At 32.5% G+C, this 13456-nt stretch overlaps 1 protein-coding gene across 1 annotated transcript; it reads right to left on the bottom strand.

Annotated features, from left to right (window-relative positions):
- Positions 1-1646: 1646 nt before the first annotated feature.
- On the bottom strand, positions 1647-6811 carry LOC123907459 (mechanosensitive ion channel protein 6-like). Its single transcript, XM_045957759.1, has 5 exons — positions 4509-6811; positions 3881-4004; positions 2565-2858; positions 2257-2459; positions 1647-2159 (listed from the first exon to the last, which is right to left on the bottom strand). The coding sequence occupies exons 1-5, from the start codon at positions 6371-6373 to the stop codon at positions 1874-1876; spliced, it is 2772 nt and encodes a 923-aa protein (XP_045813715.1). The 5' UTR covers positions 6374-6811; the 3' UTR covers positions 1647-1873.
- Positions 6812-13456: the final 6645 nt, after the last annotated feature.

Raw genomic sequence — 13456 nt, 5'->3', positions numbered from 1 at the left:
AAATCATAATTTTTTCAAAAAGTTGTGTTTCAAAAATGATTTTTATGAAAATCTATTTGAAATATCTTAAAAATTAAATGATTTTTTGATATCCAAAATAAAATTCAATAAAATGATCAAATACCTAAAATAACTTCTTAAGAATAACTATTCAAACCAAATTTTTATTTGAAATTTTTATAAAAAGTTTCTTTGCAAAATTTTTTTACACAAAATTATTTAACACTACAAGAATCTATTTTAAAAAAATATATAACAAAGAGGCTCAACATGTGGTTTGTTAGATTTGAATAGTTTTCTTGAATTTTTTTTTGTCTAATCCAATAATGCAGTTTGGATTAGATTAGGTTTATTCAACTTTTTTTTTTTTCTTTCTAAAAACCTAATAGTTAGACTCTTGATAGATACCAGTTAAACTACTTTATGGATACTTCAATTTGATCTTCCGAATTTCAATTGCACAAGTCAAGTAAAACTGCATGCATTTATTATACATTGACTTTCCTTTTAACAAAATCAAGTGAGCTTAATTTGTGAGGTTATCTACCTCACAATATTGGATTGGTCAATCACATAGGTGAAAAATAAGATGCATGCTTATGCAATGGTGCACGGATATAATTAACTTGATTAGTTGACTATTCTCCAATACATTAAACCCTAACCACACATTTCCCTTATCATCACATGTTTAAAGCAAAACCTCAGCAACCCTACTCTACTCCATTGTATTGTTAAGCCTTATTGTCAATGTAGATGTCACTATTGAAAGTAGTTTGTTGGTTATTGGTTATAGAGTCACAAGTTAGAATCTTCCAATTTTTCTATTTGTACCTAAGGTGGATTCATACACGATTTGTGGTGCCTCTTAATTGGTGGTGTTGTTGCATGTTAATAAAGGAAATTGTTAAGCATACTCAACAATTTGTGGTGTTGGTGTACCCCAATGTAAATGTGACTTTTACAAACAATAGAATTTATGAAATGTAAAAATAACTTTTCGATGATGAATAAAGATATTTTTTTGGTACATGAATAAAGATGATTTTTATTGTACAAAATATAAAAAGGAAACAATATCATAAAGATGACTTTTATCCTTAAAAAAGATTAAGATGACTTTATTTTATTTTTTTGATAATACAGATGACTTTTAGAATAACAAGTTAGCAACCATAAATATTATTTATATGCATAAGTTAAAATTTAAATTTCAGACACTCTACTTATTTATCTTAAAGGAGTAAAATTAATTTTATTTTTTTTAAAAAAAAACAAAGACATTCAAACTAGTAAAAGAAGGGGGAAAAAATGTCTCCAATGTACACCATATAATTTGTCACTTTTAATAACGAATGTGGTTAAAGATAACCACAAAATGAAGGGGTAGTTTTATTTATTTTTTTATACGATAAGGGTAGGTATTACGACTAAAAGAAAAAGTAATATTAGGTACAAAAAAGGTCTTAGGCCCGTCCCAAGGGGCAGCGCAAGCTACATTGAGCATTTAAGGGGCATTTGATAATTGTAGTGTCAAACAATCGTGTGACCGTTCCGGATAAGTAGATTTGGCCGAGAACGATCCTTGGGCTGGGACATGGTAGAAATCTAGAGAGTAGCGATTTAATAAGGCGTTGGATAAGAGGTATCGACGAATACTCATTATTTAAACAAAATTGCACGAGAAAGGTGTGTACCAATACCAATAGGCTTCGATTTATCAGCTAAAAACTAACCTTAGTAGATATATTAAGCTTAACCTACAGCAATAACCAAATGAAATTCTTTCTTTACATAAAGACTACCCTGCTAAAAGGTAACACTTCAGAACAAATGTCGCATGATTACACCATGGTGGATTTCATCCTTCTACTCAATTTGTCATTGATGTCCAACTAGGTGGAAGACGGTCAGAAGTGGTAGGCACAGCTCTAACGTTAATGTCAAGAGGCATGAGACGGTATTGAATGTCGAGATCTTTGAAAATCTTTATCAACTCTTCAATAAGAAGAGACCTCCTGATAAATCGTTCTCCCATGTCTTGGAAGTTCATTCTATGAGTTGGCCAGATCGCCAATCTCACCATGTTCATTTGTTCGTGATCCTTCAAGACTATAAAAGGTGAAGGATACCAGTGCTCCTTCTTGTTATCAACGAAACTGCATTGTAATTCATTCACAGTTTTAGCTTATCAGATCTATTACCAACAAATATGCATAAATAAAGGAGAGATAACCTTTCAGTTTCAGTACATACCTATTTATTCTGTGTTTTATGAGTGCAACCTTTTCAGCTGGGGTAGCTATATGGATAAGGAATTCAATAGCATCTCCCATGTCAGGACTACGGTAGAAATTATTTATGGCCTTAGTAGCAAGAACAGCGTTAGGTATCGTTATCTTTAGATTATCGTATCTAAGAAATACGGTGGTCAATATGTTCATTTCTTCTACAACCATCTGAAATCGATAAGCAAAAATGGAGGGAGGGGAATAAAATTAAATCATGTTTGCATTGCAAAAAGACAAAATCTATAAATAAATTCTTGGAGATATAAACATTACCTGGGTTGCATCAATTTCACATCTATCTCCCACATCAAATGGGTGCATGACAAATAAGAATATGATTGCTTCAAATACGGTTTTGCAGGTGTTTCCAAATATAAATGCAACCAAGACAAGTTGTGAGCTCACAAAAAGAAGAAATTTGGTGGTGGCAATTTCCAATATCAAGAGCCAAATAACCAGTATGATAATGGCAACTAAAAAATTGAGCATTCGATGAAGTTTGTTCACTGCTGTTTTGGTGTCATTCAATGTCAAAGCAAGTGCTCTCCTCTCCCTGAAGGCATTCACCTGGACAATAAAATGCAAAATGTTAAACACATTTCACTTGCATGTAACATGTACCAATGAAAATACTGACTTTGATTTCAATGCAAGTTTTTCTCAATATAAGATAACCTTCAAAGCATGTGAAGACACATACATGTATAACTGAAAACGACAGCACTATTGTGTTTAACATATGCAAATTATCATTATTGTGCCATTGCATAACTGTTTTAGGAAAGGTCTACAAAGTTCCAACTAAGCTAAGGTAACATGGCACTGTGAGTTTTATGCAATATATACATATACACTACATGGTAGGGTTGTTTAAAAAAATAATATACTGGAACGAAACTACCGAACTGAATTGAACTAAATTGCACTATAAAAAACAGAATCATTTTTTACAGTTTACAAACTGAAAATATAATTTATATACACTCACTCTCACTTATCATAATGTTTCATGAACCATCTAAAATTTATATTATAATTTAAAAAACTTATATTATCGAGACTTGAGAGAGTTACAGAGATGCTATGAAGGCCATTTATGGTTCTTGCCATTTGCAAACTCTAACATTCACTTGCAACCTCTCTGGTGCCAATTTGTGTGGGCTAATTTAGCTTCTTCAAAAAAAAACATTCACTTGCAACCTAAATAAAAATTCCTAATTTCTATGACATAAAATCCCAAAATCAAAACTGTACGGAGTAGGAACCTATGGCACTTGAATACAGCGGAAAATGAAAAACTCAATACCTATTTTCTTTTGCAATTAGTCACAAAAATGAATCAGGTTGAAAACTCTTGTTTGTATGCTTTGTGTTTCAATTGGGATGTTAAAAAACATGGTTAGACAGAAATTGCTAAATGAAAAACAATGTTCATGCAAACTATTTTTTTGGTTCACTTTGGTTTGGTTCAATTCTCTGCATGAACCAAACCATGAACCCCTCTACCACATGGCAAACAATCTGGTTTAGACATTGCAATAAATATTATCAACTTCAAATTATGCATTCTATGTCAGTTAAATTCTTACCACCCAATTTTTCAAGGCGGATTTACTGATTCTCCCAGTATCTATCGCTCCTTCAAAGAGATTTATGGTTTTTATAGCTTCATCTTCTCGCATAAAACGCATCAAGTCCTCAGGGTATATAAACCTACAGTGCAGAAAAAAGAAAAGAAATAAAATGACAAAAGCAAATGATTAATAAACAATAGAACACTTGTCATTTATTAAATGTAATCCATATTAAAATACTATTAGACTAAAACTTCTTTCTTTATTTGTAATCACTAAACACACAATTAATTATGTCACATAGAGAGTTGGAGCAACACATATACATATAAGTCAAAGACTATTAAAATCTGCATAGGGTGATTTGGTCATTTTCCAATAGAGACCCCAAATAGTAGTAAGAAAAAACATTAAATGGAAAATATATTCCAATTAACATCAAAAGTTAATTGTATTATCGTTAATAGTAAGAGAAAGAAAATAGGTTTTAATAATCATAACAGAAAACTAACATAAAAAGTTGATAGCTTGCAAATGCATAAAGAGATATAGTCAAAGTGTCAAATATGAAAACAAGCAAGATATTGTATCATATATCATAGTAATTTGTAAGTAAGACAAGATTAATGGATAAATAAAAAACCTGCAGCCGCGCCTAGCAACGTTCTGAAAGATTTTCTTAGCCGCTGCTTTAGCCTCATTTTCACTTCTGATTTGTGTGGCATGCTCATCATCAACACCGGAATCAAGTATTTGTTCATCCAATGTAGTAAGTGCTCCGTGCCGAACCATATTCATCAACCTTTTCATATTCCAAGCAGACACATTATTTGGATTCAGCTTATGTAAGTGATCAATAGTTATCCCACCACCATTCCCAATTCCACCATCATCAGATTTCTTCGAAAGTGGTCTTGAAAACCTGGCACTTTTAACAACAGGGCTTTTCGGAAGCATTCCACTCTTGGACCTTCCACTCTGGGTAGAAAATGCAGACTCTCTAAGATCAGCAGGTATGGTAACCCCAGCATTCTGCAACTTTTGAACCTCTTCAGCAAGTCTTTCCTCTTCCTCTTCAGCCTTTCGAATTTCCACCAAAGGTGGCCCCGAAAGTGTTTCGATTACGAATTGATTAAACAGTGACTCTTGAATTCTATCAAAATATGTACTGACATGAAAAGAAGAAGCTAAAACCTTAACCATTAAAGTTTTCAACAACCACACCAAAGTACCCACCAAGAAACAAACCAAAACCTTTGTGACATATTGAAGGAAATTACTTTTTGTCTCTCTCTGAACTCTCTCATCAAAGAGAAAATGCCATGCAATTAAAACAAGTCCCAACCAAACACAATTTTGCACTGCTTTCTTCACACCATACACAAAGTAAAGTACCCTTTTTCTCAATAGAAAATTTCTTTCAATGCAAAACACAGCAATTCTAATAAACCAATCAGAAACCAATCTACCACATATTAGAACAAGAATCATAACCTCCCATTTCCATAATTTGAGTTGCCACAAATTCTTCTGCCTCAAAAAAGGAACACTCAAAGTAGTTACTAATGCACCAATAATCAAAATCAAACTCAACCATTCAAGAAGAATCCAAAGACTAAATTGTGTTTTCTTATACTCATCAGGAAAATCCTCTTCCATAAACGGGTCATCCTCTTCCTCGTCGCCTTTCTTCCCAATAAACCCAGACAAAAGCTGACCGGATTTAGCAACCCGACCTGATCTTCTATCCACAGGTTCATCTGGAGGGTCCATTAATCTGGACTTAGTTTTGGTTTTCAACAATGTGGATTTCCTCTGCATGGAAATGTTCCTTTCAAACGAAGGATGAAAGGAACCATTAGAGGTACACCTAACAACCTCAGAATCATTTCCGGGCGGGGCCGGAGACGGAGAATGACCTCGACGGTCATGATTAGGCGGAAATGGAGGTCTAGGATACTCAGACGTGGAAGGTGAATCATTAACATGTCTTCTCCTAATAGAATCATTAACAGATTCAATAGCATTAGGAGGTGGTTCCTCAAAAGAAACCTTAAGCTCACGTTGTATCATTGTTGGAGATTCCTCAACCGGAGTTAACTTTCCGTCGCTATCACCATCTTCATTCTGAAGCTCATCCATTTCCAAATCCATATCCAATGACATCTCACCGGAAGCTTTTTGTTTATGCAAAAACTTTCCGATTAGCTGCGAAGGTGGATCCTCCTGAGTTTTATTCCGGAAATCAAAACTATCCTCACCATTAACATTGTCACCGGTATCATTCCAGAAATCATAACTCGATTCTCTCCAAATTTTGTTTTCACGAGAAGGCTCACCGCCGTCGTCAATCTTCACGACGACGTCTCCGGCCATTGGATAAGGTTGACGGTGGTGGTGTTCTTGGTGGTGGAGAATAGGGAGTTGTTGTTCTTGGTCGGAATCGGAAAACCTAGTAGTAGAATGTTTTTTGTTGTAAGATTTGAATGATTTTCTAATAGATTGCATCAGGGTTAGGGTGTTCTGGAAAATAATAATACTCTGATTTAAAGATTGTTGGAGAAAAAATAATAAAATAAAGTATCATAGTGTGAGAGGTGGAAAAGAGATTAGGTATTTTACTGACCAAAGAAATGAAATTATTATTATAGCATGGTATAAAAAATATATATAATAGTTTTTGATTATTTTTTATTGAAAAGGGTCTTTTAGAGGACGCGTGTAGTGTGTGAACAACAGAGCAGATGCAAAAACACTACTAACGATGATGATATTGATGGGTGAGGAATGGAAGAAGAGTACTATATAATAATAATTAATAATAATGATGTTTTTGATTAATTAATAGTGTTTGTTTTGGTTTAATTTTAGTTTTAAGGTTGGTGCTGTTATGTTATATTGATGATTGATGCGCTGGTCCTTCCTTTTGTAATGTAATAAACGCGTACATGTTACCTGTGGCCACTGAATTTATTTTATTTTTCGTTGAGATATTTTCTTTTCTTACCATGATTCTAAAACTATCTTTATTATTTGTTATGTTAGGCGTTTTTGTTTTGTTTTTCTTTGTGCCAACAAAATGCCAGAAACTAGTACCAAACAATGATTTGGTTTAGTTTAATTTTACTCGTTTAACATATTCGGAAATTGTTAAATATTTAAACCATTTTTAATAACATATTTAACTGAGTTTTATAGAAGAATTTTACTTTTTATAATTAGAGAAACTTTACGTGGCAAATTAAATTGCATTATTTGTACAAAAGAAATAATTAAATTGCATTAAAATTATATAATTACCTTAAATAAAGTAAATATTGTCATTAATATTTGGCAACTTTCAACCGTACAATTACCAAATAATTTTATCTTTTTTTTTTTAGTATTACTTAAATAAAATAAGATAAATAAAATCTTTTTAAATACAACATGTCTCTATCTTAGTGGTTAATTTTAGTCATGGGTTGATAATCATAAGGATATACATGCAATGAGAAAAATATAATATACCACAAAATTTTGACCATAGTAAAACATAAATATTTCTTCTAAACTATACTCCTTCATAATTTAGGATATTTTATTCGTCAACTAATGAAAACAAGTCATATATATGTGAAAATAATAAAAAATAGTTATAAATTAGTTATTTGTATATATACTACACGCAAATCTATTTATGCAGTTTATTCTCTTTAGTCGATAAATAAATACCCTTAAATTATGAAAATGATAACCTCAAAAAAGAATTTGACCATTTGGATTGTGACGGTCGGAAATGGCATGTATCATAGTAGTTTGTCTTTATTTGTGTGAAGATATTATTATAGATGCTTTTATCACTTGACTTAAGGCAATGATATAGCATAAGCTTTAATTTCACAGTGTGAACAAGCTGGGGGAGTGAAGTCCAAAACATGATGTAATTTGTTTAGTTGGCAAAACATGATGTGTCAATTTACATTACTGTTACATGAAATGTCGTTTACATGCGTACAACTAATATGGTCACATGCACTGTACCAGGTACATGTTTTTGCTTCCGATCGACATTGTCTTAACGTATATAAAATATGTATTATAGGATCACTATTTGGATTCATGTTTTCTCTTTTTTTTTTCTTATAATAAGTGTTTATAAATTATAAAGAATAAAAAGAATAGAAAATCAATCATTCAATTAAAAAAAAAAGAAAAAAAATATGACAGAAAATTTGAGAGGATTTAAATCCTCTCTATCTCTATTTATAAAACTTTGTGACATGTTTTATTTAGAGACAAACAAGATTATGTCATGTAATTAGAAAAAGATGAAAACGAGCAACTATTAAAAAAAGCAATACCTTACTTATTTTTTGATTCTTCCTTGGTCGTGTGGAATATGAATTAGCATTACGTCATTCCTGCGAGTGATCACCTATCCAGGATTTGAAGAAGAATCGCTTCAATCTAATCTAATAACATTGATATATGTAGAGTCAAGGAGAACATGTGAAGAAGCATATATTATTATCATCACTTGATTTCAGGGAAGGATTATCATAGTTGGAGCCTAGAGCTTTTATTATTATCACTTGATTTGAGGGAACTTTAATTTTAATTAATCAAGCTAAAGTGGAAATTTGATTAGTTGGCAAAACATCATGTATGCCAATGTGTCATGAATTATACTATACTCGTTTGCGTTTAAGTCAACAGTTGCGTAGACCAACAAACCACATATGAGGATGTGTCTTGCTTTTCCGTTATTATCGCCTCAAGTTCCAATTATTATTTTTTGGTCAAGACAAACAAAAATACTATTTATTTCTTTATTATTTTATTTTTATTGTTTTTATAATAGTAGAATTGTTTTTTATTTTTATAATCTTATAATAGTAGGGTTTTATAATAGTAAGGTTCAATTGGTCGGACCGGGTTCAATTGAGATCGAACTGTTTTTAATTAAATATATATTTTAATTAATATATAAATAAAAATATATGAATAATTGTTCAATATTTCATAATTTCACACATTAAAAAGATAAAATATCACAAGTCAAAATAAAATAAAATTTATAATTCAAACAGATGAAAAACAAAAACCTTTACTATTCCTACAACGTCGTTATTTTGTTTCAGATTTTTTTTTATAAAAAAAGTTAAAACGACGTCATCTTGCCCTGTTTTTTTTTAAATAAAAAAATAAAAAAAAACTGCAAAACCGCTTGAACCGCCCCGACCGGTTCGTCCCGGTTCAACCCGGTTCACGCGTTTTTTGCCGATCGGTTTCCTATCCGTTTTTTGCTCAAAACCGAACCGTTTTTATGACCGGTTCACGGTCCGGTCCAATTTTGATAACCTTGAAAAAAATTATTTCTAGCTTTCTTGACCATTCTTTTCCAAAGTGGCTAATCCTGGTATGCCAAGTGTCTTGTGTGACTCCTCAAAACCATATTTCAATGGCTACTTCACACATGCTAAGTGTGACACATACATTCTCTAGAACCTTCATTCCCCATGCATTGGCCCAATTGTTGTCATTCTCTAAAACCTTCATTCTCGGTGCATTGGTCCAACCGTTGTCATTCTCTCTTCTCCTCATTTAATGCTCACCACTATCCATCTTCATAGAACCTTCATTCTCGATGCATTGGTCCAATTGTTTCCATTCTCTCTTCTCCTCATTCAATGCTCACCACTCTCCATCTTCAACCTTCATCTTTTCACACTTTCAAACATCCTATATAACCCTTCTCAAATCTATCAAGCATACACCCTCATCCATCCACCCTCCCTCACCCACGCTCCCTACCTCTCTCCCTCACAAACACACACATCAACTTCTCTCTCTCTCTCTCAATCAACATCACCTTAAATTTTCATCTTCTTCACTACCACCACCACTACTTATCTTTTTTTTATTTCTCTATCTCTCGCAAACAAGATTGAGAAAAAGCAACACAAAAATTTTACACATAAAATATTTACAAAAAAAGAAGGAAGAGTAGAGGATTCAAACAATTTGAGTAATTAAAACAAAATTAATACCGCATATATTAATTCGCTTACATAGTAGATTGTATATGATATATCAATGCCTAGATAATAATTGATTTTTATTTAATAAAAAAATTGAATTTGTATAAAGTGAGGTAATTTGAATTTGGGTTACATACAAAATATTGAATTTTTAGATAAAAAGAAAAAAATCGTGTGAGAATAACAAATAAAGTGGAGTTTTGTGGTTACAATTGGGCATTTAACTCATATTGATTATATGTTGGTTCAAAAAATATAACAAATTAATTCATATGGCTTAGTGATAAATATAACAAGAAGTGTAACTAAAAGGGCATTTTTTTACTAATTTTTGTTAAATAAAGACACAAAATAACCCTAAATTAATTATGTGTCAAAAAATGAAAAAAGGGCAAATTGATACGATTGTGTGGAGTGTGCATACTGGATCTGGTATGGTTGTGTGGAGTGTGGACTGCTCTGAGAGAAACTCTTCTATAGGCACGGATACAACACATCAACTATAGGCACAACAAATAAACATAGGACACGTATCAATTCAATTATAAAAAAAAAACGAGAAAAAGAATAATGTGCCCCCTTCTCTCTCTTTCAATTGTTTCCGGCAAAGTGCTCTCCATATTCCGCCGCCAGGGTTCTTTGGAGTTGCTACTACACAAAGCTCTTGCTCCGTGATCGATTGTCGTGTTGGTGTGCCGACGTTCCTGTTTGTTCCTCTAAGAACATTAACAAGACTTGCAAAGTCGGTCGGATCTGGGATTGAACTTCACCAATATCCAAGCTTTCACCGACCCATTATTTCTGGGACTCGGTCTAGGAGGCACAATTATTAAAAATAATTTTATATATTTTTATTAGTGTTTTTTGTTTACTTTTTCCTGCTACATTAGTTGTACAATTAAACAGAAAAACATAATGTGATCATGGCTTCCAAGTAAATTAAATCATAGGCCTGCAACGGTAGATACACATGTGTGCAAGCGGTATATATATACACTATAGAGAGGAGCGGAGGGTATAGTAAATATCAATTTTCCTGGATCTGTTATATCTTATTTTCCTATTGTTTAGTATAGTAAATATCAATTTGGTTTCTTTTCCATATTAATGTAAACATTATATATATCATTAACTAAATATGACTCGTGCGAACTGCCAACGGGTAAATAGTCTAGTTGTTTTTATAATAGTAGGATTGTTTTTTATTTTTATAATCTTATAATAGTAGGGTTTAATTGTACCCAAAAAAAAAATAAAATAGTAGGGTTTAATTAATTTATGTAAGTATATATTAGCATGGCAACCCAATTTCTATATGTGGTATAATGTTCAAATTTTGAATAGAAAAACTTTAAAATTCTTGGAATTTAATTTGAGCTTGAGTTTTCTCTAATTTTAAAAGATGTGAGTAGTGAAAATATTGATCCTTATTTTGAATCTGGCACTTAAATGTCCTATCATGTGAAAATGGCTATAAAAGAAGAGATATGTGGAGAGTTAAAACTTAGATAAAATCTAAGCCGTTAATTTTAATGGGATGATCATGATTTAAGACTTTCATCTCTCACAATAAAATAGTACTCTCCCCTTCCAAAATCACATATATGTGAACATGTCAAAATTTGTTAAATAGTTAGTGTATTATACTTGCAGCCAATTTCATCAAACTAGTGAAATCTATAGTTAGGGAGACCCATTTTGTCCTACAAAAACCAACTTCCAACACAAATCAGAAGTGAATCCCACCAAGTGAGGGAAATAAGACTATGACAATGGCTTGCATGTTTGACAGCGTAACCATAGCCTTCCCGGTAAATATGCGACGTTGAGACGTTAAGTCTCAAAGAGAAACAATTACGCCAACGATTTCTCAACGTCCAAGGGAACAATATTCTTATTGTTTGTTGATTGCACTTGCACCCAACGCAACTTTGGAATCACTTTCCAACCATATGTTATGCAAACCATGTAAGTCGGCTTGCTCAAGCGCGATAATCATTCACATAAACTCCATATGTATTACCGAAACGTGACTGTGTTTAGAAGTGAAACCCCATAGATGGTTGGCATAGTGGCCGCGGATGATACCCTCACAAGCTGAGGAATTATGCAAGAAAGATCCATCGGTATTCACTTTAACCCACAGTATACTAGGATCTTGCCAAAGTACTAAACTGACTTTAGGCGCATTCTTGAGGCGAATTGGTACCTTTTCCAGAATTAACAAATTCTCAAGTGAGTTATTGGAACAGCTTCTCATGAGCTCTACATTCACATTCAAGGTTTAACTTTCATTTGTGCAGTGCAGCACGTAGCGAGATAGATGCGTTATTAAAATGGATATCATCATTCCTTGCCATCCATATAGTATGGAAAATATTAATGATGGCAGTTGTAGCAAAAGGTCCAAAATCTGCGAATCCCAAGCTGGATTGCAACTATTAAAAACCATACTCACCTCAGTTGTGTCGAAATGATGCTGGAAAATATCGTCGAGCTGTTTCCACATTGCATCAGCAAAAGGGCAGTGGAGGAAAATATGAGGGTTGTTCTCTGCAGATACACAAATAGAAACCATCGTGCAACCGCGTTTCATCAAATTCTCATCGGTTGACATTTTCTCATACAAACAACGCCAAAGGACAAAGGAATTCGAAGGAGGGATATGATTATACCAATAAGAAAAGTTCCAGATATTAGCAGGAGGGGCTGGCTGGGAAGAGAAAATTATACGCAATACTGAATGTCAAACTTCCGTTGACAGCTTCCTTTCAAACTAATTTGTCATCAAATAGAGTTTCATAAAATTTCTGACCAAAAAACAATAATAATTGAAGAATTTATGACCAAAAAACAGAACTACAACCATAAAACACAAAGAAGACTAACAAATGGACATAGTACTGTTACAAGAAACATGAATTCATGAGATGAACAAAATGAACGCAATGAAACAAACGGACCAAACAACAAATGAAAAAGATAAACACAATTTCCAAAGACGGATATGTCATCTGAAAATAACATTATAGTTGCATGACATATTTGTATAGATCAAATAGGATAATACCATAAAAAAATGTGCAAATGAACTGCTTAAAACTAGTTTAGGAATGTCCCCGTAAACTTAATTCAGTTGGTAGGGACATCGCCCTATATATGCAGGAGTCTGGGTTCGAACCCGGTTACTCCACTTATTCACCTTTAAGATAGATTTTCTAGCCACTGAGCTACTTGAACAAAAAAAAAAAACTAGTTAAGAAACTGATATTATTGTTTCAAAAAAAAAAAAAAAACTGATATTATTAACTTTGCCTCTACATTATATATCAATTAGATTTTTAATGCAATTTAAATATGCGGTTTATTATATTTAGTAAATAATTAATAAATATAATAAAGTGACGTAACTCATTACTCACCTACTTATATAATTAGCAATAATTTTAATTGTTCAAATATACATAATATTCGTTAATCATCCAAAGTGTGTTAAAATGTGCAAAATTCCAGGATTTCAAATACGCATGATATTCAAAATGTTATACTGAGAGAAAACAAAAACAAC

This window comes from Trifolium pratense, linkage group LG1 (genome assembly GCF_020283565.1).
Source record: "Trifolium pratense cultivar HEN17-A07 linkage group LG1, ARS_RC_1.1, whole genome shotgun sequence".
NCBI classification, from domain to species: Eukaryota; Viridiplantae; Streptophyta; class Magnoliopsida; order Fabales; family Fabaceae; genus Trifolium; species Trifolium pratense.
Note: the sequence above shows the minus strand (reverse complement) of the source record. Positions and strands in the feature narration are given on the sequence as shown.

Bases quoted from the DNA above. Each gene is read 5' to 3' on its own strand.
- LOC123907459 (XM_045957759.1), bottom strand. From the start codon at position 6,373: ATGCAATCTATTAGAAAATCATTCAAATCTTACAACAAAAAACATTCT. The intron at 4,005-4,508 runs GTTTTTTATTTA...TCTGCACTGTAG, and splicing joins GTTGCTAGGCGCGGCTGCAG to GTTTATATACCCTGAGGACT. The intron at 2,859-3,880 runs GTAAGAATTTAA...TTTATTGTCCAG, and splicing joins CCGCCTTGAAAAATTGGGTG to GTGAATGCCTTCAGGGAGAG.